The sequence below is a fragment of the Onthophagus taurus genome, unplaced genomic scaffold (assembly GCF_036711975.1).
Source record: "Onthophagus taurus isolate NC unplaced genomic scaffold, IU_Otau_3.0 ScKx7SY_15, whole genome shotgun sequence".
NCBI classification, from domain to species: Eukaryota; Metazoa; Arthropoda; class Insecta; order Coleoptera; family Scarabaeidae; genus Onthophagus; species Onthophagus taurus.
The window spans coordinates 94396-118236 of NW_027248940.1; the positions used below are offsets into that span (position 1 = coordinate 94396).

The 23841-nt window shown below is 34.3% G+C and overlaps 4 protein-coding genes across 4 annotated transcripts; 1 reads left to right on the forward strand and 3 right to left on the reverse strand.

Moving 5' to 3' along the window:
* Positions 1 to 222: 222 nt before the first annotated feature.
* LOC139432401 (uncharacterized) lies at positions 223 to 828 on the reverse strand. Its single transcript, XM_071200921.1, has one exon. The coding sequence runs from the start codon at positions 826 to 828 to the stop codon at positions 223 to 225; it is 606 nt and encodes a 201-aa protein (XP_071057022.1).
* Positions 829 to 2945: 2117 nt separating this feature from the next.
* Positions 2946 to 4781, reverse strand: LOC111423322 (potassium/sodium hyperpolarization-activated cyclic nucleotide-gated channel 1-like). Its single transcript, XM_023056563.2, has one exon. It carries the CDS (start codon positions 4711 to 4713, stop codon positions 3010 to 3012), a length of 1704 nt encoding a protein of 567 aa, XP_022912331.2. The 5' UTR covers positions 4714 to 4781; the 3' UTR covers positions 2946 to 3009.
* Positions 4782 to 15731: 10950 nt separating this feature from the next.
* Positions 15732 to 16983, reverse strand: LOC111418792 (peroxin 12). Its single transcript, XM_023051461.2, has 4 exons — positions 16752 to 16983; positions 16060 to 16704; positions 15920 to 16005; positions 15732 to 15871 (listed from the first exon to the last, which is right to left on the reverse strand). Exons 1-4 carry the CDS (start codon positions 16869 to 16871, stop codon positions 15757 to 15759), a joined length of 966 nt encoding a protein of 321 aa, XP_022907229.2. The 5' UTR covers positions 16872 to 16983; the 3' UTR covers positions 15732 to 15756.
* A 1141-nt stretch (positions 16984 to 18124) lies between these two features.
* On the forward strand, positions 18125 to 19471 carry LOC111418791 (required for meiotic nuclear division protein 1 homolog). Its single transcript, XM_023051459.2, has 2 exons — positions 18125 to 18740; positions 18807 to 19471. The coding sequence occupies exons 1-2, from the start codon at positions 18166 to 18168 to the stop codon at positions 19324 to 19326; spliced, it is 1095 nt and encodes a 364-aa protein (XP_022907227.1). The 5' UTR covers positions 18125 to 18165; the 3' UTR covers positions 19327 to 19471.
* Positions 19472 to 23841: the final 4370 nt, after the last annotated feature.

Genomic DNA, 23841 nt, shown 5'->3' on the forward strand with positions numbered 1-23841 from the left:
CACCCTAGATACCATGTTCTATGACCACGCTTTATAATATTTTCCACTAAATAATAAGTAAGGTTGTGTATATTCTAAACGAAGTTGTCACTGATTGTCACTTTAAACACGAAGCCACTAATCTCTCGTCACTTGGCTAATATCTACGTTTTGAAATTAAAACTCGTGAGCAATATATTAAGATAACATAATTAAGTGCTATAATTAAAATTTGAATATTGTTTAAAAATCAGAATTACTGGAAGAATCTGAGTCTTCCGCTAGTTGGATGATGACAGGAGGTAAATCAGTTATTAATGAATTTCCCATTAATGTTGTCCAATCTTTTTTAATTAGTTCTTCACAGTGGCGAACACTATTTGCCCACATTTCCGGAGTGTAATGACCAAGAGCTTTTTGCCAAGTCTCCTTAACACGACAGATCTTTTTCTCCGAGCTGGACTGAACATGTTTATTGTAATAAGTTTTTAAGAACGCCCAACATAGTTCAATGGGATTATATTGGCAATTGTATGGAGGAAGGCGAAGAACAGTATGGCCATGGTCTCTTATTAATTTGTCAATTTCAAAGGATTTTTCAATTTGAGGCTTGTAATAACGGATTATTTCCCATAACGATTTTTTATTTAAGGTTGGTTCAAACTGTATATTATGTTCAGTTAACCATTTTTTCATATCATTTTCTTTTGTGCAGAAACTTGGAGCTTTCTCGATTTGTTTTGAGTGATATGGAGCATTATCCATTACTACCGCACACTTCGCACCCAAATTATTTAATGCTGGAAGTAATTGATTTTTCACCCATTCCATAAAAATAATTGACGTCATATTTTTATGATAATCTCTGTGCTCCGTGTCGTCACTAAGCAAGAGATCGCAATTTGGCAAAAACCCTGACGAAGTGCCTGCGTGCAAGATTGTAAATCTTTTTCCTTCGCCTTCTGCTCTTTGCGGAATACCGAATCTTTCATTTTCATTTACCCATTGATAAACTTGGGTGCCATTTTCGTAAATCCAAGTTTCGTCAAGAAAAACAAAAGTATACTCTCCGGATTGTAGGTATTGCAAGTATGTCTTTAAAAATGTAATTCTTTTTGAAACTATATGTGGTTGTTCAATTAACACTTTTCCATTGTTAATCTTTTTATATCTATATCCCATAGATTTTATAATTTTATGTAATTTTGATCTACCATTAGTAAAATCACATTCATTTCTTGCAAAATTAAGTAAATCATTAAGATTAAAATACTGTTTCTTTTCATGCAATTTTTGTATTTGTCTTCCTAACTCTTCTTTAATAAAATATAAATTATTATCCGTTTTGTAGTTCATTTTACAACGCCCTTGTGTTTTTGGTTTTTTTACAGTTTGATATTTTTTGTAGGTTTGAATCATTTTAAAAACCGTCGTGCTGTGAACCTAATACAATTAAGTCAATTTAAATAAAACAAAATTTTCCTCTTTCTTGCTATTTATTTTATTATGCTTCTAAATCGATTTCGAGGAAACAATCCTCATCTTCAGTAGAATTGTCAGTTTAGTTGAAAAAATATATTAATCATCAAATTTAACACATCCTCCAAAGTTAACTTCATCTTTTTTATCCAAACTTGAAAATTTCTTATTTTAATAATTGAACAACAATTTTAAAATACACTTAAAACAAAATCCAAAATAATATAAAACAAAACACGCGTTTACATTTAACAAAAGATACGAAAAATGGCATTTTTTAACTTTTGGTTTTGAATTTGATATTCTATTATATTTGTTCAATTATTAAAATAAGAAATTTTCAAGTTTGGATAAAAAAGATGAAGTTAACTTTGGAGGATGTGTTAAATTTGATGATTAATATATTTTTTCAACTAAACTGACAATTCTACTGAAGATGAGGATTGTTTCCTCGAAATCGATTTAGAAGCATAATAAAATAAATAGCAAGAAAGAGGAAAATTTTGTTTTATTTAAATTGACTTAAACAAAGCTTGCTAATGAATAATTTAATCAACTAATACAATTATGTTGAATATAAATTTAATTTTAAAACTCAAGTGCAATACACATACATCAAAAATACGTGAAGCTTTATCACATATATATTTTAAATTCGTATTTGGTGTCTCCGTCTGTACTTCTTCATAATACCTAATTATAGAGTTTTTTTCGCGTTTAGACAGTTGACATCCCGTTCCACCCTTTCTTAACATTTTTATGGTAGATTTAGCAGCAAAAAAATTATATGAAAATTGTTTTTTAATCAATCTTAACAAATTTGATAGACAGTGGTGGCACACAATTAAAGTAAAAGTCACGACATGCGCTTTTACTTTCAATACCAACTTGACGACACTTTGACAATTGATTTAAATAAAAAACAGATTATATGTATTTGATATATTTCTGACATTTCATTTCTTTGACAGCGTTGCTTGAGTTAGATTACGGTTTTGTGAGTTTATCGAGTTTATTTTCTATTATCGTTCTATTTCGTTTATCTATTAACTGTTCTTTTCAGAGCAAAAGCCCTTCTCATCTAATTTTCAGGTCAGTAATGTTAATTTTAATAGGTGTCAGATATGTATGTATATAATTTATTTTCACAATTAGATACGTATATTACAAAGTAACTAAGTAACTGTTATGCCAAATTTTAAATTTTTTACTCATTTACAAAAAAAATCGGGGTCGAAAGGGTTAAATCCTTTTGTTTACTGTTACATTGCCTCGGCTTTTACGCCTTTAACACATTTGTATCAAAAAAGACGTTGGTCGCTTCTTTTATTATCAAGTACACGTCTCAACAGCACAGCTGCCTCGGCTCCGAATTAATACATTAACATCGAAATAATGATTTTATTTTTAATTTGTATTAGTTTTTTTTTTGTATTTGTTTCAAGGAAACCCGATAGTTTTTAGTTCAATATAATTAACAACACTCATTTAGAATGAAAGCAGTAACAACATCTATTTATATCATTTTTTTGCAATTTTTAAAACAAAATATTAAAAATCCTGCCCGAATTTAGCCCGCGGCAAACCGCTCTCCAAAATATTCCCCTTCTTAACTTCGAACAAAATTTCGGTTTTCTCCTGCAACTTTGGATCTTGCTTACTCAGAGCTTGCATCAAAATTTCCTGCCTCTTGTCAACTTGATCCATCAATCTCTCGTAAATCGTCCTATTTTTCATATTGCTCAAAAAGTCCTGCTTGGTCATCCGAAAAATCTCCGAAATCTCAAGCGCCACCACGTTCACCGGAAAATCAGTTACATCCATGAGCCTCCCACCTCCGAACACCTCTCCATCCTCTAAATGACATAGCTCAATTCCACTCGTGTGTATCATAGCAACCGTTCCATGTGAAATTATGTACCAATAATGTAACGGTTTATGTGCTGATACAACGACGTCGTTTTTAAGATAAATCTCGGTGTTTAAGCTCGCGATGATGCTTCCAATCAATCCTTTGGGCAATCCCTTAAAAATTTCGACCTTTCCGATCAGATTTCTCATGGTGTACAATTTAATTTCGTTTTGGAGGTGCTCGGAGAGCGTCGCTAAAATGGCCTCAGTTCTAAAATAGCGCTTTTGAAAGCGATATTCGCAATACCTCGTTAAACGCTTATTAATATTAACGGGAACTCGCTTCGACCTCAAATACTCGTAAAGTTGCCTCAAAAGCTCTTCGTATTTGCTTTCGGCCGCGTTTACAGTCCCAATCGCTTGTAATATTATTACGATTACGTATCCGAAAAAGGCTGAGCCTAAGATGGCGATTAATGATAACGTGACGTAATCAAATTTCGAATGGGTGGGAAAAATCTCGCCCCCCATGCTATAAAAGTGAGCTATGCTTAGTTGTAACGACCACATGTATCGCTCAAACACCGTGACGTTGCTCCCGGTGAGATTCGCGTGTCTAAACCACGATTCATTCGTATCCCCCAACAAAACATAAATATAATCCACGCTCGCTAAGAAACAAGAGCACCAATGCAACATATATATCGATAACGATATTAAAGAAACAATTTCGTGCTGGGTGTCGCTTAAACGCATCAATACCGTGATATGTCGCAAATATTTGTACATAGTGGGTACTCGGAAATAAAGAAAGAGAGTTGGGATTACCCCGATCGCTTTTCCCACGGCATTCCACGCTAATAACGTCGACGGGAACAAACATATACAATCGGCGGCGAAATAAGTCTTTAAATAATTAACGGCGATTCGTTTCGGCTCTAAAACCGCCTCTTTAATTTGAGCGTGATGGTACCCGGAGATTAAATTAAATATGATATTAATAAAAATCGTTACGTTAATAGCCTGGCTGAATGCTCTTGGCCACCGAAACTGCGTTTCATCCTCGTAAAAAACGTGTGCCATCAAAATCGGCCACACCGTAAAGATTACGATGTATATTAAACACCATACGATTTCTCGGTAATAAGTGAATTGGCTGAATGGGTGGATTATATAGACGGGGGCCGTTGATATTTGGCGTCTTCTTTCAAAGGTAATCGCCGCGCTGCTGCGGTAATGTTGCTTGGAATTGGGGTGGCGCGAAGATACTATCAAGGTTTTTCGAAATCGCCGTTTTAATTTTTCCCAGTTTGAAGCGTTCGGAGATAGTTTCGGGAGGCACGACTCGGAACGTTTTCTGATGGTACATTCGTGGCGGTTTATATCTTTAAATGATTTTGCCATTTCATTTATATATTACTATTACTTATTTTGTCTCACCAATATAATACGTCAAATTGACATTTAATTATATAATACCACTTGACGTTTCTTTAATTTTTTATTTTTTAGGTTATGCATGATAACTTTTATATTTATTTATAAACTTTAGTATTTCTTTTAAGATATTAATACGTTGTGATGAGAAAGAAATAAAACGAAATAATAAACAGTTTTTAAATTCACTGAAATGTCAACATTAATTAATAGGTACAGTCGTGTTCACGGGAAATGCGTACCGAAGGTCAAAAGCTGTTGTGAGATCCGACATGGCGCTTACCTGCCCGGGACCGCCACAAGTCGCTTCTCCATGAGCTTCGTGTGAGCTCGGCTCAGCCCGTTTAGCCAGCGGCATGTCGGATCTCACAACAGCGCTTGACCTTTTAGTGCGCATTTTTCCCGTGAACCCGACTGTACATTTTCCAGCGCATCGACTTAACGTACAAGAATCGCCCGCAAGCAATCTCGGCGATACAAGAAGTCATTTATCCTCAAATCGCCGAAGTCGCTTGCGGGCGAGAATTTTCCAAAATTGACGATTTGAGGCGAAACGTTATTTCGGTAAAGATACAAAGTCGCTTACAATATAGTATATTATTATATGAGCATATAATGAGGGCTATTATTCACGAAGGTTAAGTTTATGTCACGAGCGTAGCGAGTGGTATAATTAACCTGAGTGAATAATAGCTCATTATATGCGAGTAGAATACGGCATATATCAAGATTAGGAGTCTCTCTTAAAAATCGATGATTTTTTTTTAATCGATAGGAAATGAGTCAAAAGAGGAGTAAATGATAAAAAAAAAGTGCGGAAAAGTGTAGTACTTACCGAAAAATCACTTTAAAGTTGCGATTTGACGTTTTGTTTTGGAAGTTAAAAGCAATGTTAAATATGCATTTTCGTATTAAATCCTAACCTCAAATTGTTTAATTTATACCCACGCACTAAATAAAAACTTATTTTCACTAAACTTGTTGAGATTACAACATATTTTCAGATGAAAACCTTATTTCTTAGGCTATCAAAGCATAACGACAATTACCTGTCGTTAGATAGAATTGTTTCTACCAAATGTGTGCTAATAGACTTTCTGTTAATAGATTGTGTATCAATTGATATGTCAAACGACTGAAATATCTTTATATTGTAAATATAAATGATAAATAAGTATAATAGCTTATTTAATAGTACCTTACTTAAGTTAAAATAGTTAATTAATTAAAAATGAATATTAAACAAGACGTTACAAAATAATAATAAAAAAATAACCCGTGTGACGATGGCAACAAACTGTGCATTTAACCAAATGACAATTACCTACAACTGACAACACAAGCAATGTTAACCATGTATTTTCGTATTAAATCCTAACCTCAAATTGTTTAATTTATACCCACGCACAAAATAAAAAGTTATTTTCACTAAACTTGTTGAGATTACAACATAATTATTCATAATGACACCTATGTGAAGTTAGCCCCAATTAAATAGCATTTTACATGTATAGTATTTTGATTATAACATGAGAACCAGTGAACCGATTTCGATAAACAATGTCTCATTCGAAAGCTTAATCCTTGGCCAATACGAAAGTGGAAATGCCCGATTTGAAAACTCTTTCGAATTTCGCTAAAATGCCAAAATAATGCGAAGATACACGAAAATAACACAAAATTGACCTTCTTTAAGTGGTGATAACTCGTAAACAATGTACCCGATGATCAAGATCTATACGTCACTCGATTCGTCATAGTGTCTTCTATCGAAATCACAAAATGTTCGATTTCAATTCTCTCCCGCTAACTTTATGCAGCCCTCGGAACGACACCGTCTTCGGCTCGCTGTTTATGCACGTGTGAACGCTCGTGCTAAAAAATTAATTTAATCTAAATCGACTATAATTAGAGAACAGTTTGACGGATTTTAATGTTTTATATCTCAATTGAAAGTTTGTGTCGAAACATTTAAGGATTTTGATTAAAACACAACAAACGAATTTTAGTCATCACATTGATGTGTTTAATCTCCGTAACTAATTGACCAATTTTAGTCATCAAAATCTCGGTCGAAAGTATGATCTGCAATGAATGCGAAGGTGGAAATGCCCGATTTCAAAATTTACTAATTATGTGCGTACAGCCATTGAAATGACCCCGCGAGAGATTTCGAGTCGGGCATTTCCACTTTCGTATTGGCCAAAGATTAAGCTTTCGAATGAGATTTTGATTATCGAAATCGGTTGACTGGTTTTCTTGTTATAATCAAAATACTATACATGTAAAATCCTATCTAATTGGGAGCTAGAAAAATTTGGAGCTAACTTCGCATAGGTCCTAATGATTAAGTGCCTGTCGTTACATAGACTGTGTGTCTATTAACTATGTACAAGAGCGTCGCCAGCTAGGAGTAAAGATAGATTCGAAAAAAGAAATTGAATAGAATATAAGATACAAATAGATTCTAAAAATCTATTTGAAATGTTTATAATGTTTGTTTTTTTTGTATGTTCTAACTCAAAATCTAATTTCTACACAAAATTCTTATTTGGGCGATATTACATCGATAAAAGCAAGATTGACGATTTTTAAGCAACATGTATGTTGTAAAATTATACGAAGATGGGTTTATGGAAAAGTTGAACTTGTTCATTCATAAGTAGATAGTTATTATTATTTTTATAATTTGTTACACGAATGTAAAAGCTCAACTCCTCCATAATTTATATTATGTTCAGTCTTTATGTGGTGCTTAGAAACATTGGAATTTGCTTTAGTTTTATGTTTACGAATTCTAGTTTTCAGCCTCCTCCACATTTGTCCGATAGCAACAAACTTTCCAGCAACAAACTTGTATCTGTAATTTTTTATCTACTTTCTTAGCTGATATCTTTCTTATTATTAGAGATAATTCGAGATAATAATTAGAGATTCTTTCTCTATCTAAAACCGGTCTTTGTCTGTCGATAAGTTAATACTAAGATCAATCTGTACTTAAACTACAAAGCGGTGGCTCTGTACTTAGATTAAATAGCTTAAAATTACCAAACTTCAAGCCTTTGTGCAATTGTTATCAAACCGAATTTTAAAAAACTATTATCACACTCGGAAAGAGCGCTCTTTAAATTATCTTAACCCGGGTTTTCGTTGGTAAATGTCTATCGGCGACATGCTTAAATCGCCCTTAATATACATCCCTACACGCAAAAACGCTTAATTACTATTCCTTTAAACAAATTTCTTATTTGATAGGGGGAAAACTATAGAAGTATAGATCTATCTTATCTACAATTTTTTGCTCTCTCTAATGGTGTATAACACGCGGCTATCGCTGCTTGGTTATAGAGTTTTTTCCTGGTGATATAAGAAAGTTATTGATCCCAACAATGTTTAAAAGTAGCTAAAACGTGTGAATTTGGTAATTTTTTGACCAAAAACGTCCTTGTGTAAGTCTATAACTTCATGATATACTTCTATAGTTTTCCTCATATCAAATATGTAAGAAAGTTGTTTAGAGGTAGAGCAATTAAACGTTTCTGTATATAGATTTATATAATATATAGTTTTGACCAACAAAAACCCGGATTAAGATATTTGAAGGAGCGTTCTTTCTGATTGTGAACACAGTTTTTTAAAATTCGGTTTGATAACAATTGCACAAGGGCTTGAAGTTTGGTAATATTAAGCTATTTTACGTACAGAGCGGTGTTCTTCATCTTTTATTGATTTTAATATTAACATATCGGCAAACGAGGACCGACGATTTTATAAAGAAAGAATCAAGCTTTCATATGGTGCATTTAGTGTTCTGCTATATCTAATAATAAGAAAGATATCAGCTAATAAAATAGATAGGAAATTGCGGATAAAAATTTGTTGTTGGAAGGTTTGTTGCTATCGTTGCTATCGTCACATCGTCAATCGGGCATTTCCACTTTCGTATTGGCCAAGGATTAAGCTTTCGAATGAGACATTGTTTATCGAAATCGGTTCACTGGTTCTCATGTTATAATTAAAATACTATACATGTAAAATTCTGTTTAATTGGGGGCTAACTTCACATAGGTATCATTATGAATAATTATGTTGCAATCTCAACAAGTTTAGTGAAAATAACATGTTGTAAAATAAGCAATTTGAGGTTAGGATTTAATACGAGAAAATACATGGTTAACATTGCTTGTGTTGTCAGTTGTAATTGTCATTTGGTAGGGTTAAATACACAGTTTGTTGCTATCGTCACACGGATTATTTATTTATTTTTATTTTGTAAGCATGTCTTTTTTAATAACTATTTTAATTTAACTAAACTACTATTAAATAAGCTACTATACTTATTTATCATTTATATTTACAACATAAAGATATTTCAGCTTTCAGTCATTTGACAGATCAATTGATACACAATCTATTAACACAAGGTCTATTAATACACATTTGGTAGAAACAATTCTATCTAACGACATTTAATTGTCGTTCTGCATCGATAGCCTAAGAAACAAGGTTTTCATCCGAAAATATGTTGTAATCTCAACAAGTTTAGTGAAAATAACTTTTTATTTTGTGCGTGGGTATAAATTAAACAATTTCAGGTTAGGATTTAATACGAAAATGCAATTTTAACATTGCTTTGAACTTCCAAAAAGAAACGTCAAATCGCAACTTTAAAGTGATTTTTCGGTAAGTACTACACTTTTCCGCACTTTTTTTTATCATTTACGCCTCTTTTGACTCATTTCCTATCGATTAAAAAAAAAATCATCGATTTTTAAGAGAGACTCCTAATCTTGAATTATTCCTAGAATACTATACTTTGTTCATGACTATTAAATTATTATAATAAATTTTTGAATAAAGGTTAAACGTCAATGTGACACAAATTCAATGTTACTAACTGTAATCAACTTCACAACAATTTGTCAAAATTAAATGTCAGTTTTATAAAGCGTCGTTTTCTTTACGAAAATTAATTAATTTATGCTTAAATCATACAAAAAAAAGGAATTTGTTAAAAGGTTTTTTTAATGTCAAACATTTAGAAACTTCTATAAAATTGAATTTATGCGCAAGTATTTTTTAAAATTGACTTCATATTTATACAGGGTGTCTCAGCCAGACCGGTCATTAGACGTTTCTGGGGTTCTGGCCAAACAAAAAATTTGAGAATGCAGACTTAAATATTATCAATTACGTTCTCTTCATCTAAAATATTTTCAGATTTCTAGCACTTCCGGTTATATCGGAAGTCGCCACCTACTTTATTTTTTTAAATGGAACACCCTGTATATTTTTACATATTTGGATTTGTCTGTTTTGAAGGTTTATAAATAACTTTACTTTTTGCAATTTGAACCAGCAATTCTCGAGTTATTCGAATTTTTATAGAAAAATTTGCTCCAGCGGACACTTGTTCAAAAAATCATAGAACACTCAATTTTTGAGATATCAATTTAGGATTCAGAACATGCTTAAACAACATGATGGAGTATGTTTTGGTGCCGAGAACGGCTGTCTAAAACGTTTGGTCACTTTACTATGGCACGTTATCTTTTCGAAATTTGGAAACACCATAACTTCATTTTTTTAAATGGCAGCCCCCATATTTTATTACTTAGTCGTCTTCGGCGTCTCATTTTACATCTTTTATATTTCATATGTCCTATGCCTAACATTAATAGTTTGAGAAATAATTAGGTTTTTTTGAAAAATGCTCACATATCATATCGATATTAACCTAGTGTGCCATGGAAAACAAATGTTTAATGACTTATTGATAAACGTCAAAGTCTGATTTACGTTGTTTGATGCTTGTGAGTCTAAAACCAGTTAAAATTGATATTAATAACGTAAATAATGTTTATACGAAGAAAAATGAAGAAATCCATAATTTATTTTTTGTGCACGAAAAGTGCGACAAAGTTCTTTTTAGAACTTGCAGAATGTTTAATGAAAATTATCCACATTTATCTCCGATGACAAAAGGTAAATTTAGAAGAATAGAAGCAAATTTTTTGCATTTTGGACGAATTAATCACGTGTTAAACTGCCCAAAAAATGTAGTAGATAATGCAACGGAAGAAGTGAATACCTTGGCTTATTTCGAGCCCAGTCCCAACACCTCAATTCGAGCTGCCAAAGAAGATCTGGGAATCATACTACGAACTTTGTCGCGCTTTTCATGCAAAAAAAATAAATTAACAATTTCTTGATTTGTGTAAATATTACTTTCGTTATTGTTATCGATTTTAACTCTTTTCAGTACTAATATTAAGGGACCTAACAGATAATTATTAGCTCACATGCATCAAGTGACGTAAACAAGTGAGTCTTTGACAAGAACTCATTGAGAAGGCTTGTTTTTCATGGCACACTAGAAATGAAAATGAAATGAACCCCAACGAGATCCCCGCCAAATTTTAATACAATTTGATAAAGTCATCATATGTCTAGAGTGCACCATTTTTCAATTATTTCAGTCATTTCGAAAATTTGGGCAGATACAATAAAAATAATTTTTCGAAATTACGCTCGAGTCCGGCCAAATGTTCCCAAAGTTTGCACAGAGACGACCCATAGCTTACATAATACTTGAAAAGCAACCCCCAAATTAGGGTTGCCATTTAAAAAAATGAAGTTTTCGACTTTTCGAGATAGGGAAATTCGGGGAAAATTTCTGACCAATCTGTATAATTTTTTAAAAAGCTTTTCAAGGGTTATGTAAACTATGGGTCTTCTCTGTGCAAACCCTGAGAATATTTGGCCGGACTCGAGTGTAATTTCGAAAAATTACTTTTATTGTGAAGGGTTGCATCTGCCATAATTTTCGAAAAAACTGAAATAATCCATAAATGGTGCGCTCTAGACATATGATGACTTATATCGAATTATATTAAAATTTAGTGGGGATCTCGAAAATTCAATAAAAATTGGTACATTCCATTTAAAATAACGAAGTTGGAGTCCATTTCCGGTATAACCGGAAGTTGGAGAACACTGAAAATATTTTAGCTGAAACGAGATCCTCGAATAAACGCTATATGCAAATTTTCAGAGAAATTGTACCAGTAGTTTGCCACATAGATATAGACTTAGCTCGTCGTGACAGACCCGCTTGATGGTAAAGATACCCATAACAGATACAAACAGACCGGCTGCACAATTGGAAATGAGTTATGCGCAAGCGCTAAAGAACGTGACAAACCGTACATCGTCGAAACCAGGTACGCATTTGACTTGTCGCGGACGCGTACATGAACGCGTCCGACGGTCGTTGGAACTCATGACAACTTGTCGCCGACCAGTCCGCGGCACGTCCACGGGTCGGATGGAACAGCACTTTTCAACTGCGCAGGCTGGTGACTGTCAATTGGCAGTCAAAAGTGCGGTTGGGACGAACCTAATAATAACAAATAAAACAAATTTTGACAATGTAAGGAAATAGGTATGCAGCAGTTGGTAACACCGTAACACTTGAAAAGATAAATTTGAATTGACAATTAGAAACTGTCAAAACACAAAATATATTCACCTTAAACAATGTTTCATGTACACCTCCCAAAATAAGAGAAATTGCTCAGTGTTCAATGTCCTCATCATTGTGGACCTTGTATCCGATGCTAAGAACGTGTTTAAACATCCATAGACAAAAATTGTCACATTGACAACTAGAAAAATTAATGACCCAATCTCATTACAGCACCCGTTTGGGTACTGTTAGAGCTTTCGTTACCGTCGCGAATTACAAAAAATTGGTTACCTATCCCGCGACTCAAAGTGACAGTGTGAAAGTGCAGTGACATTGACAGTTTGAACCAATTTGAACTGTCAGATCAAAAATGTTAAATGTTAGCAATCCCAATTAACAACATATCGTCGCCGGGCGTGCAATACCTCTAATGTGAATAATTACAAATTTTACAGGAGAACGAAAAAACTATATAATTGAAGGAGATTCGGAAAAATATCATAAAAAATTGTATTGACGCTGATTTATATACATTTTGAATGTAACAGATCACACAAAAACAATCGGAACACCTTTTTTCTCCAAAAATTCGCTTATACAAGTCACATTGGGGGTATTGCTACATTTTAAAATATAACATTGTTGGTATTTACCACTTTACGGTTTCATTGTACCTATTTTAGGATTTAGAGATAATATATTTGTGCAAAACAAATAAAAGCCCTGTCTACTCAGAAATTTATTTATTATTATATTATTTATTTATATATAGAAATTTATCAAAACGCTTCAAAAGAAAATCAACTTAATTATTCAACTGAAAGAAACACTTTAGTTTTTAGTTTTCTTCTTTTTATGTTCGTGCGGCAATGCGTAAAATGGATGATAATCTTTTTCTATAACTCCCTTTAAGTCTTGCAAGTGGTTGTATTTGTCGTCAGATATTGGCACTTGTGTTTTATAAAGCGGCATAGTGTAAGAAGCAGTTTCTTAAGGACATCTTCGATGAGGTAATTCTTGCCAATTTTTAGAGTAGTAAAAAGGTGTATAAAATTTTACCATCAGGTAAATATTTTATTTGACGAACATCGACTACAACGGGATCTCCCACACGCTTTCCTGGCCTAATGGACGGAAAATTAGAAGGCATTTCATATTTTTTAAAGAAAGTGTGATCTAGAACTTTTATCTCGTATGGAAGACTTGGTCGAGCTAGCCGCATTCTTGCCACGTAGTCAGTTGGTGAGTTGATAGGAGGATGGAAGTAATGTTCTAATGCTGAATGGACAGAATCAGCTTCCATCATGGTATGTCCCTTTTCTAAGAAAAGCTGGTGAATTGTTACTTTTTTTTCAACGGCAAAGTCATTAAGGGCACTTGCCAAGACCTTATTGCGGTTTTGATAGTTGCATCCGTCCGAAATCAGAACAAATGATCTAATTTTGTTCTGGTCCTCCAGCTTGGATAGCAAGTAATCAATAACACAGGACGTGAATTCATTCGATGAAACTCCGCCATTGGCTTCGTGCCATACATATAGCGCAACCCTTTTGTCGTTTAACGAATGAATGGTAAAATTGTGTAGTTGTAGCTTCAGCTTATAATAGCTTTCTGAAGCTAGGAGTTTTGGGCATGTCAAAACACTCTGAAGGTTCATGGTGACAACAAAATTTTCATCACTTGCACTAGCCTTCAGAGCTGCTTTTTCTTCTCTACCAGCTTTTTCCTTTCCACGGTGAAGATTATATTCGACTTCAGAAACATTTCCGCATTTATAACCAACACAAGTATCACATTGATCTTTGCAAGGTTTGTGGATAGAAATTTTTTCATCCCTTAAAATACATTTAAATGATTTAAGGTGCGTTACTTCTTTTTCATTTTCTGTACACCAAGTCTTGTATATTTTATACATATTTTGTTTTGAAACAAAAGCATTGTCAACATAATGTCTAGATGAAGATGCTCTACAATAGTGTGACGGTACTTTTGGTATCAAACTAAGCCACTCAACAACAGTGCGGCTTAATTTCTGTTGCTGTATACCTTGACGAGTTTCTTTTTTGTTATTATTCATCGGAACTTCCGAGTGACTTATAGTATCATCTGTAGATGACTCAGAGACCGACCTGCTTTCTTTTAGCCATCTCTTCAAGCAGTCTTCACCCAAACTTAAAGTATGTAAAAACATCTTGTGACAAACTTTGAGTCTTTCCCTATTTCGCTTCGTAAGAAAATAGTCATGACCTTCATTTTTCTTGAAATCACCATCCTTATTTTTTATGTCTTTTCTTCGTCTGCGAATTGGTCTGGTGACAATGAGATTTCGGATAAATAGTTTTTTTTTCATTCCAAGTATCTAGCTTCCATAGTCTTCGAAAAATATCTTGTCTGTCCTCATCGGTAAGTGAAGCGCACAAAAAGATTTTTTTGTTATTTTTTCTATTTCTATTGTCTTGTGATTGCATCTTGCCTTTAGATGTCTAGCTTCCCTTGGAGTACGTGTTATATGTTTTTCTTTATTTCTTCTGTAACCTTTATAACCTTTACCTCGAACTCTTTCTAATTTTGTTTCTAGCTTGTCTCCTCGCTTTAAATGTGTCCTTTTCTTTAAAATGATTTCGCCTTCCTCATCACTACTTTCTGGCTCAAAATCAGAACCGTTTTCTGCATTTTTTATTTGTTTATATTTTTTACCCATCTCTGTACCTCCTCTAGAATCAGAATAAGGATCTTCCGATTGTTTTTGTTCTTCTTTGCCCTCTACTGCATCTTTGACGTTCTCGAACTTTTCACCGACTTCATCCTCTGTTTCTTCGTTGTTTTCCATGATACAAGGATCTTCGACAGATCCAAAATCAGAGTCTCTTCCTGCGTTCTCCATCTCCTCTCTAACGTGAATGAGCACAAAATGTGGACTTCTTCGTAATTCTTCGAGTTCTTCAAGTCCGATGCTTGGATTTTCACCCAGACCAAACGTTGAATGCCTATCTGCAGTTTCTACCTCATTCGATTTTTCCAGGACCGTGTCATTCGTGTGCAGGTATCTATCATTATTACCTGGCTGCTCTACGTAAATAATGCCATTACACGTTTCTATTTGAATTGTCTTCTTTTTTTCTTCTATCAGATTGGTGTATTCCAATGGTTGTGGTTGTGGAACTGCATCTTCAATTTTCTGCGACATATCATCATTCACTCTATCAAGCGTCCCATCGGAGCTAACTACATAAATAACACCAATGTTGCTTAATTGCACATTGGGTATATTTCTGTCATAGTATTTGGGCATGCGTCACATTGGCGATTGAAAAAGTTGTTTTGAATACCATGTTAGTGGACTGCGGAACATTAGAGATATCGCCAGAAGATGCGGCAATCTCCAATACGTCTTTTAGTGTCAAAACCTAGATTTAGGAAGGTACGTCACATTGGAGGTATTGCACGCCCGGCGACGATATAAAGTATAAAACGATATATGTAGATCAATAAGTAGGCGAAGCCCACATGACGCAAAGACGTTTTAAATAAATTTATTTTGGTCAAGAATCATACAATCGAACTAAATCTAAAGCTCTAACTGGAATGTTTGAAACGGGACAGGTTGATGCATTCTCTCGAAAATGTTTCACAATACACGGAAAACAATAAACATATCTAAAATAGAAACAATTACTAATAAATAAATTAAATTGGAAAATTTACCCCGAAGCTGGAAGAACAGTCGGTATTTTCCACGGTTGTAAACAAATGGGACATTTTCCTTTCAAAGCTTTCGCTTTAGAATCAATCTAAAAATGTTAAACTTAGTAAATAATTAAAAAAAATAGATTTTATAAACTCACATTTGGTGGGGGAACCGTGGGAAGAGCCGTAACATTAAAATCCGATTTTTCCGCATACCAAGTTTGCAAAAATTGTATAAAAAACGCTCCAATTTCCAAACATGTCCTTAACCCGTGTTTCAACACCCCCGAAGTAAACTCTTTCAACTTTAATTTGCCTTTAAATAGAGCCCCCCAAAATGACGAGACATCATCACGATCCTCAACCAAAATCAATTGGATTTGAATAAGTTGTAATGTCGGTCTTTGATAAATAGTTTTATCCGACATGTATCGCAAATAATTAATTAAAACCCAAACACCCCACGTTAGATCAAACGTTGAGTGCGAATAAATAAGTAATTTTTTCGTTTTTGAGGTTAAAACACCCTCGGCGTTTTGAATCTTGTAAAAATTGATCCGTTCCTCTAATTTTCTTTTTAAATACGGCAAAATAACCAGGAATAGAAATGAAAGCTTTCTTTGATGATCGGAAAGGAGTTTACCATCGGACGAGATGCGTTTTAATCCGTAAAAGTACTCCGAAAATGAAGCATCATATTTTTTTATGTAATAATATTGTAAGAGTCCGTTTAAAACTAAAAATGTTTCCTCGTAATGTGTATACAACCAATTGAAATGCTTTGGGCTACTTTCTGCTAAAAACTAATCCATTTAATTAGCTTAATTCTTATTATTGTTATTATTATTACCTCCGCGATTCGTTTTAAAGCTGGGTGTAAGGTTATGTTTAAAGAGTGTTGGGCTATAACCTCAAAAATTGAAGGTTTCGCTTCGGATGTAAAAGCAAAATTTGCTGCTTTTTCAGCCATTTATTTAGTTTATCTAATATTATTTATTAAAATGCAAAAATCATTGTTTATCTTAAGATTAATTTGAACTTTGAACCAATATAAGAGTTGGTTTGAAACTTTGCTTATAAAACCGCCATCTATTATTTATTACTTAAATATTCTTTAATTTAATAATGTCAAATTACCAGATAACCTTAAAAAAATTAAACGTCAAATAATTTTTATGTTGTATTAGAATTAAAAAGTACTAATACTTAAAATGTTATTTATTAAAAAGTAAAAATCATTATTTATTTTGAATTTTTTTTATTAAAAGCGCCATCTCTTATTTATTACTTAAGTAGTCTTTAATTTAATAATGTCAAATTACCAGATAACCTTAAAAAAATTAAACGTCAAATAATTTTTATGTTGTATTAGAATTAAAAAGTACTAATACTTAAAATGTTATTTATTAAAAAGTAAAAATCATTATTTATTTTGAATTTTTTTTATTAAAAGCGCCATCTCTTATTTATTACTTAAATAGTCTTTAATTTAATAATGTCAAATTACCAGATAACCTTAAAAAAATTAAATGTCAAATAATTTTTATGTTGTATTAGAATTAAAAAGTACTAATACTTAAAATGTTATTTATTAAAAAGTAAAAATCATTATTTATTTTGAATTTTTTTTATTAAAAGCGCCATCTCTTATTTATTACTTAAGTAGTCTTTAATTTAATGTCAAATTACCAGATAACCTTAAAAAAATTAAACGTCAAATAATTTTTATGTTGTATTAGAATTAAAAAGTACTAATACTTAAAATGTTATTTATTAAAAAGTAAAAATCATTATTTATTTTGAATTTTTTTTATTAAAAGCGCCATCTCTTATTTATTACTTAAGTAGTCTTTAATTTAATAATGTCAAATTACCAGATAACCTTAAAAAAATTAAACGTCAAATAATTTTTATGTTGTATTAGAATTAAAAAGTACTAATACTTAAAATGTTATTTATTAAAAAGTAAAAATCATTATTTATTTTGAATTTTTTTTTATTAAAAGCGCCATCTCTTATTTATTACTTAAATAGTCTTTAATTTAATAATGTCAAATTACCAGATAAACTTAAAAAAATTAAACGTCAAATAATTTTTATGTTGTATTAGAATTAAAAAGTACTAATACTTAAAATGTTATTTATTAAAAAGTAAAAATCATTATTTATTTTGAATTTTTTTATTAAAAGCGCCATCTGTTATTTATTAGATATTTTTAATTCAAATTTTTAGGTTATGTTGATAAGTCGAATTAACCTCAAAAATGTCTCGGTTTTTTAGAACGTTTTCGGCAATTCGCCCTGTTCTGTTTAAAACGAACCCTATTATAGATTTAAAGCCCTTTACAATCATAAATACAACCGTTTTGTATCGTCCAAATTCAACGTTAATACCCAAAGTGAAGCCCCAACTTGTTCAAGGTATTCAAGATAAAATCTCTTCGTTACAACTGAAAAAACGCCCCGCACGAAAAAAGCGAACCCTCGAAGAAGAAGACCTTAAAATTAAAACCCCCGGTTTTTTTGACGTGACCGCATTCTCCACCGCTGATGAGTACAACCTAGAAAAATTACTTTCCGGCTTAAAACAAGAAGATTTATACGAACCAAAATTCGTGGATAACACCGATGTAGTTCATGCGGTTGCTAAATATCAAGTTGGGGATGAACCCCGAGAGTTATTTTTTTTCCGGGAGGGCACCATTGTTATGTGGAACATATCCGAATTAGAAATCGAAAATATTTTAAACTTTATTAAAACCTTCGAAACGGACGCTTATTCCGAGAGTTTAATCCAAAACGAAGCTGAGTATATGAATTATAGATGTCAAAATGACAGGTAACCTAAAAAAAAAAATTTGTTTATGTCAAAATTGAATTAACCTCAAATTAATTTTTGTTTTAGAAAACCGTCATTAACTTCAAACGGAGAAATTTTAATCCCCCCGGAAGATAATACACTAGAAAAATACACCTTTTCAAACGCAATGGCTCTCTCGGTTAAATTAGGCTGTTGGGAGGCTTCGTTACAACGTTACATAGACACAATCGAGTTCGTTACGGACGATTTAAAATTCGGTAGGAAAATCAAAATGAGTCAAGATGATGTATTGAGAAAACACGGGGAATTATTTGCGCTACGTCATGTGATTAATCTAAGCTCGGATTTATTGGATACCCCCGATTTTTATTGGGACCAAGATCAATTGGAGGTGCTTTATTCTCATGTTTGCGGTTATTTTAGTATCGCGAAGCGTACGCGGGTGATGAACGAAAAAATTAATCATTGCGTTGAACTTATCGAGTTGTTATCGTCGCATTTAAGTGATAAACATCACGTACGATTGGAATGGATGATTATTGTTTTGATCATGGTTGAGGTTGGGTTCGAAACTTTGCATTATGTTGAACGATATTTGCATTGAAGTGTTTTGGGTGCAATCTCTTAATTAAGAATTAAATTAGTGTTTTTGAGAAAAATTTTAAAATAATTTTAGTGGATAAATAATCTTTGCTTATAATAATTCATTTTATAATTTGATAAATTTAATAATAAGATGATTTTCTGAATCCTAACATCTTTTTATAGAGCTTTTTATGTCCTCTAATATAGCTTAATCAGATTTTTTAAAACTGTAAAAGTGACTATATCACTTGGAAAAATTGCTTACTGCTTCCACAAAATAATTTACTCTTTAAGAAGACTATAAGGTAAATGGAGAAGGGTCTTCTAAAAAATACAACTATGTATTATCCGTGCAAAAAATCAAGGCCCCTCACTATAGAGATCGATATCTTCGTAACCGCTCGATGGAAAAATTTCTGCGTATCACATGTTAATTTGGAAATTTTCGGGTCCGCGGTTTTTCTTTTATCGCGAGTTAAGTGAAAAAAGTACCCGATTTTTGAGAGTGCCAGCAACTTTATCTACTTTGCGATTTTTTTTTCTCCAAAATTATTCGAAAAAAATTCAAATTTAAACTGGTGGTAAATCGATGTGTTCTTAATGTGGCGCATATTTTATTTTTTTAATATTCCATATACACTGTTGGAAATAATTCACGAGCACACCCTATATAATCTGAACGCGTCAAGATAAATCCATAATATTTGCGGAGCACAAAGGTTTACTATAGACGAGTTTATTCAGGGAGTTTCGAGTTGTTCCGTCGCGGCATTGTTGACTGAGCCGCCCTTCCAAGTGGAACATTCCGTCGTTATGGAGACCGAAGTGGATGGAAAATACCGGTCGTTTTTAGTGTGGTGTGAGGGACCACATTGTTATCGTACTCTGTGCGCAATTTATGGGCGATCGCGTTACTTAAGCGAGTTTGAGCGAGGAATGTTTGTGGGTATGCACATTGAGGTGTATCTATTGCGCGTCGTCTCGAGCGGTCGTTATCGGCAGTGCAACGGGCATGGTGAGAATGGTCTGAGGTAGGACATAGGTACCTTCAGCCGCGGCCGGGACGGCCCTGCGCATCCCCAACACACGAGGATCGCGCTCTTGTGCTCAGCGCTTTAGCGTCGTGTGTGTCCTCCTCAAGGCAACTTGGAGCTGTTTGGCCACTGGCAGGGGAAGGCGCACTCACTACGCGAACTGTATGGCGGCGTTTGGCAGATAGTGGACTGCGCGCGCGTCGTGCGATACAGCGGATTCCAGTAACACCCGAGCACCGCAGCATACGTCACGAGTGGGTCGACGCTAGGCATTAGTAGGTTGCCGAGTAGAGGGACATTTTGTTTTCCGACGAATCAAGATTCGAATTGAGCACCGGTGATGCGCGAATTTTAGTTCATCGGAGCCGTGGTGATCGTCTTCTCGAGCAGTGTGTGCAAGAACGCCCTATCCACCGACAACCGAGCATTATGGTATGGGGTGCGATTACATATGGTGGATCAACGATACGTAGATGGGGTGCTACGGCCCGTTGTGCTTCCCTACGTTCCACAGTGGGGCCAAACAAGGAAAAATGTGGAAAAAAGTTTTAATTTGGTGGCCCCTCCGCCACCAAATCAATTTGAATAGGATTAATAATAATATAATAACACATTACAATAAATATTTACATAGATATGAGTTATCAATCAGATTCAGATTCTGAAGAAGCGTCAATATCCGTTTCGTCCTCGATATCTTCCGTTGGAATTAAAATCATGTCCAAAACTTCTTTGTCGGTAACTTTCTTTCTTTTCGGTTTGTCTGTAATACTTGATATATATGGATCAGAGTTAATAAGCAAGCGACGAAGTACATCTTGATTTGTTTTTTCACGAGACATTTTTCGTGAGTATGATTCTCCAACTTTTTTAAAAATTTTGTTTGCCTCTTGTGCTTCTTCACTCAACAATCCTATGGGCAACCAGAAATTCGAAATTACGTCTGCACCATGTATTAATATTTTGTGTACTGTTGGGGTCATTGGATTCCAAGAATATTTTTCAACATATAATTTGCCGTTTCCAACGTATAATTTTAAAATTTTTCTATATTGATAGTATGTCCACTTGCTAATGTTTGTAATATAATTTTGAATCGTTTTATTAAATCTATAGAAACTCCAGTAATTTCTGCAGATTTTTCGGGGTTCATGAAAAAACGCCTTGACGTATTACCATCATTCGTGCTCCCAGACATTTGTTTTGGTTTATCGACAATAAGACCGAGTTCCTGTTTAAACCTAGCTTAAATTTTCTTTTTAGTCTCAGCAACAATGTCTTGATTTTCTTTTCCACGCGCTTGCCATTTCTTTATAGGTAATTTATAGGAAATGTGTAAAACACATTCAAAAAATCGAATCCAAGCGTGCAGTGTTGACAAACCAAAGTCAAAAGAATCTTTTTTAATTTCAGCTGTTTTTGCCTTTTCAATGTCATTAAAATCTTTTGATGTTAATCCGCAAATATAACAACGTTGTGTAGATGTCGTATCTGTAAGTGTATTGCAAATTTTTCCGTCTACCATTGTAAAAACTAGTTGATGAGTTATTTCGACATTCGCTTCATCCATATAATATTTTGTCGGTTTTAATTCTTTTATTTGTTGATCTAAGTATTCTTTCTCCGTTTTAATCAATTCTGTTGTTTCGTGCGCAAATTGAAACCGAATAGGCCTACAAAATCTGGTTGATGAGCATTTGTTATTTTGCCACAAGATACGCTCATTCATTGTCAAACGTAACGGTACCATTGACGCAATAAAAATGTTGGCATCTGACGCTTCCGGGTTCGTCCAAAATTTTTGTTTATACTGTTTTTGGGACGATCCGTCAAATCCCCATTTTGAAATTAAACAAAGTTTGCTGTCTATTGATTGCAATAGATCTTGTTGCGCTCAAAATACGATTTATGGTGTGATCCAATAGTCCTTGCAATCTCACCTCTGCCATTGTTTCTGAAACAATTATGTATTCTTCTATGTATGTAGGAAAGAGGAGGGTATGCTACGCACACAGCACCTAGGCCCCAACGGGCCCTTTGTACATCCTCCTACACTGTCTCCGGCTACATCAACCAGCCTAAGGAATTTCCGAAGGCTAGGATACAGCTCAGAGGTGTGTTCCTGATGCCATCTGTGGTCGGCCATTCCTCTCCGAAGTCTCTCATTCTGAGGTCTTGCAGAGTGGGGCATTCACACAAGATGTGTCGGACCGTCTCCTCGCTCTCTTTACAGAGGCGACAGAGAGGACTAATAGCAAGCTTGAGGTTATAAAGATGCTTGTTTACCTTACAGTGACCCGTGACGAGTCCCGGTACAGTTCGTAGAGCGTTTCTACCAAGCCTTACGAAAGACAAGGCTGCCTCTGCTGAAGGATAATGTAATACTTCCTTAAACAGATGGCAACCCTTAACCCTATCCCACCAGTTCATGAACTTTTTGTGGGTAAAATCTTTAATTATCTCAATCTGAGTTGATAAGGACGGAGCGATTATCGGTTCAGGCGAACATGGCGCTCGCTTGGCAGCCCTTTTGGCAAGCCTATCAGCGTGCTTGTTACCTGAACAAGTCGAGTGTCCTTTTATCCATTGAAGTATGACACAGTTATGCACTGCGGCCTTCTCCAATGTCAGATGACAACCCATAACAAGTCCTGAGGTAATTGTTATTCTACTCAGGGCGAAAATAGCTTGTCTACTGTCAGTATAAATTGTAAAAGTCTTACCTACCAAATTGGATCTGACAATAACGTCAGCGGCAAGTTGTATGGCGATTAACTCCGCCTGTATGACGGTGGTACTTATACCTAAAGGTTCAGATACGTGGAGTCGGAGATCGTACGAGAAGACTCCGGCTCCAGCTCCTTCCCGTCTCTTTGAACCATCAGTGTAGATTTTAAGGCTGTTTTTTACCTCTACTTATGTGGAACTTGGGTGGGTGAGATATTTCTTCGTAAAAATGTGTTGTAGTGGTGTAAAGTCCGTTACACACTCCAGAATTGGTGAGTAATCCACCATTTCATTCCAGAGATTGGCATTTTTACTATTTCTCTCACCCATTAGAATTCCTGCTGCTCGCAGTCGAGTCATGGTCACCAATGCCACCTCTTGGATGAACAAATGAAGTGGCGTTAGGTTTAACATGTTTTCCATGGCTGCAGTGGGGGTAGTCCGCAGCGCACCTGTAACATACAAACACGCAAGTCTCTGTACTTTATTAAGTGCAGTAGTGGATGTAGACTGTAGGGTCTTTGACCACCATAAGTAAGCATAGGTCGGATTACAGCCGTGTAAATCCAGAGGGCATTTCTGGGTGACAAACCCCATGTCTTACCTATAGCCCTCCGGCATTGACCGAATGCAACGTACGCTTTTTTTACTCTATTATCTAGGTGGGCTCTCCATGTCATTTTATTGTCAAGTGTGATGCCCAGATATTTAACTTCTTTTGACAATACCAATGGAGTATCAGCAAGGGATGGCATTCTGGGATTGCCAACCTT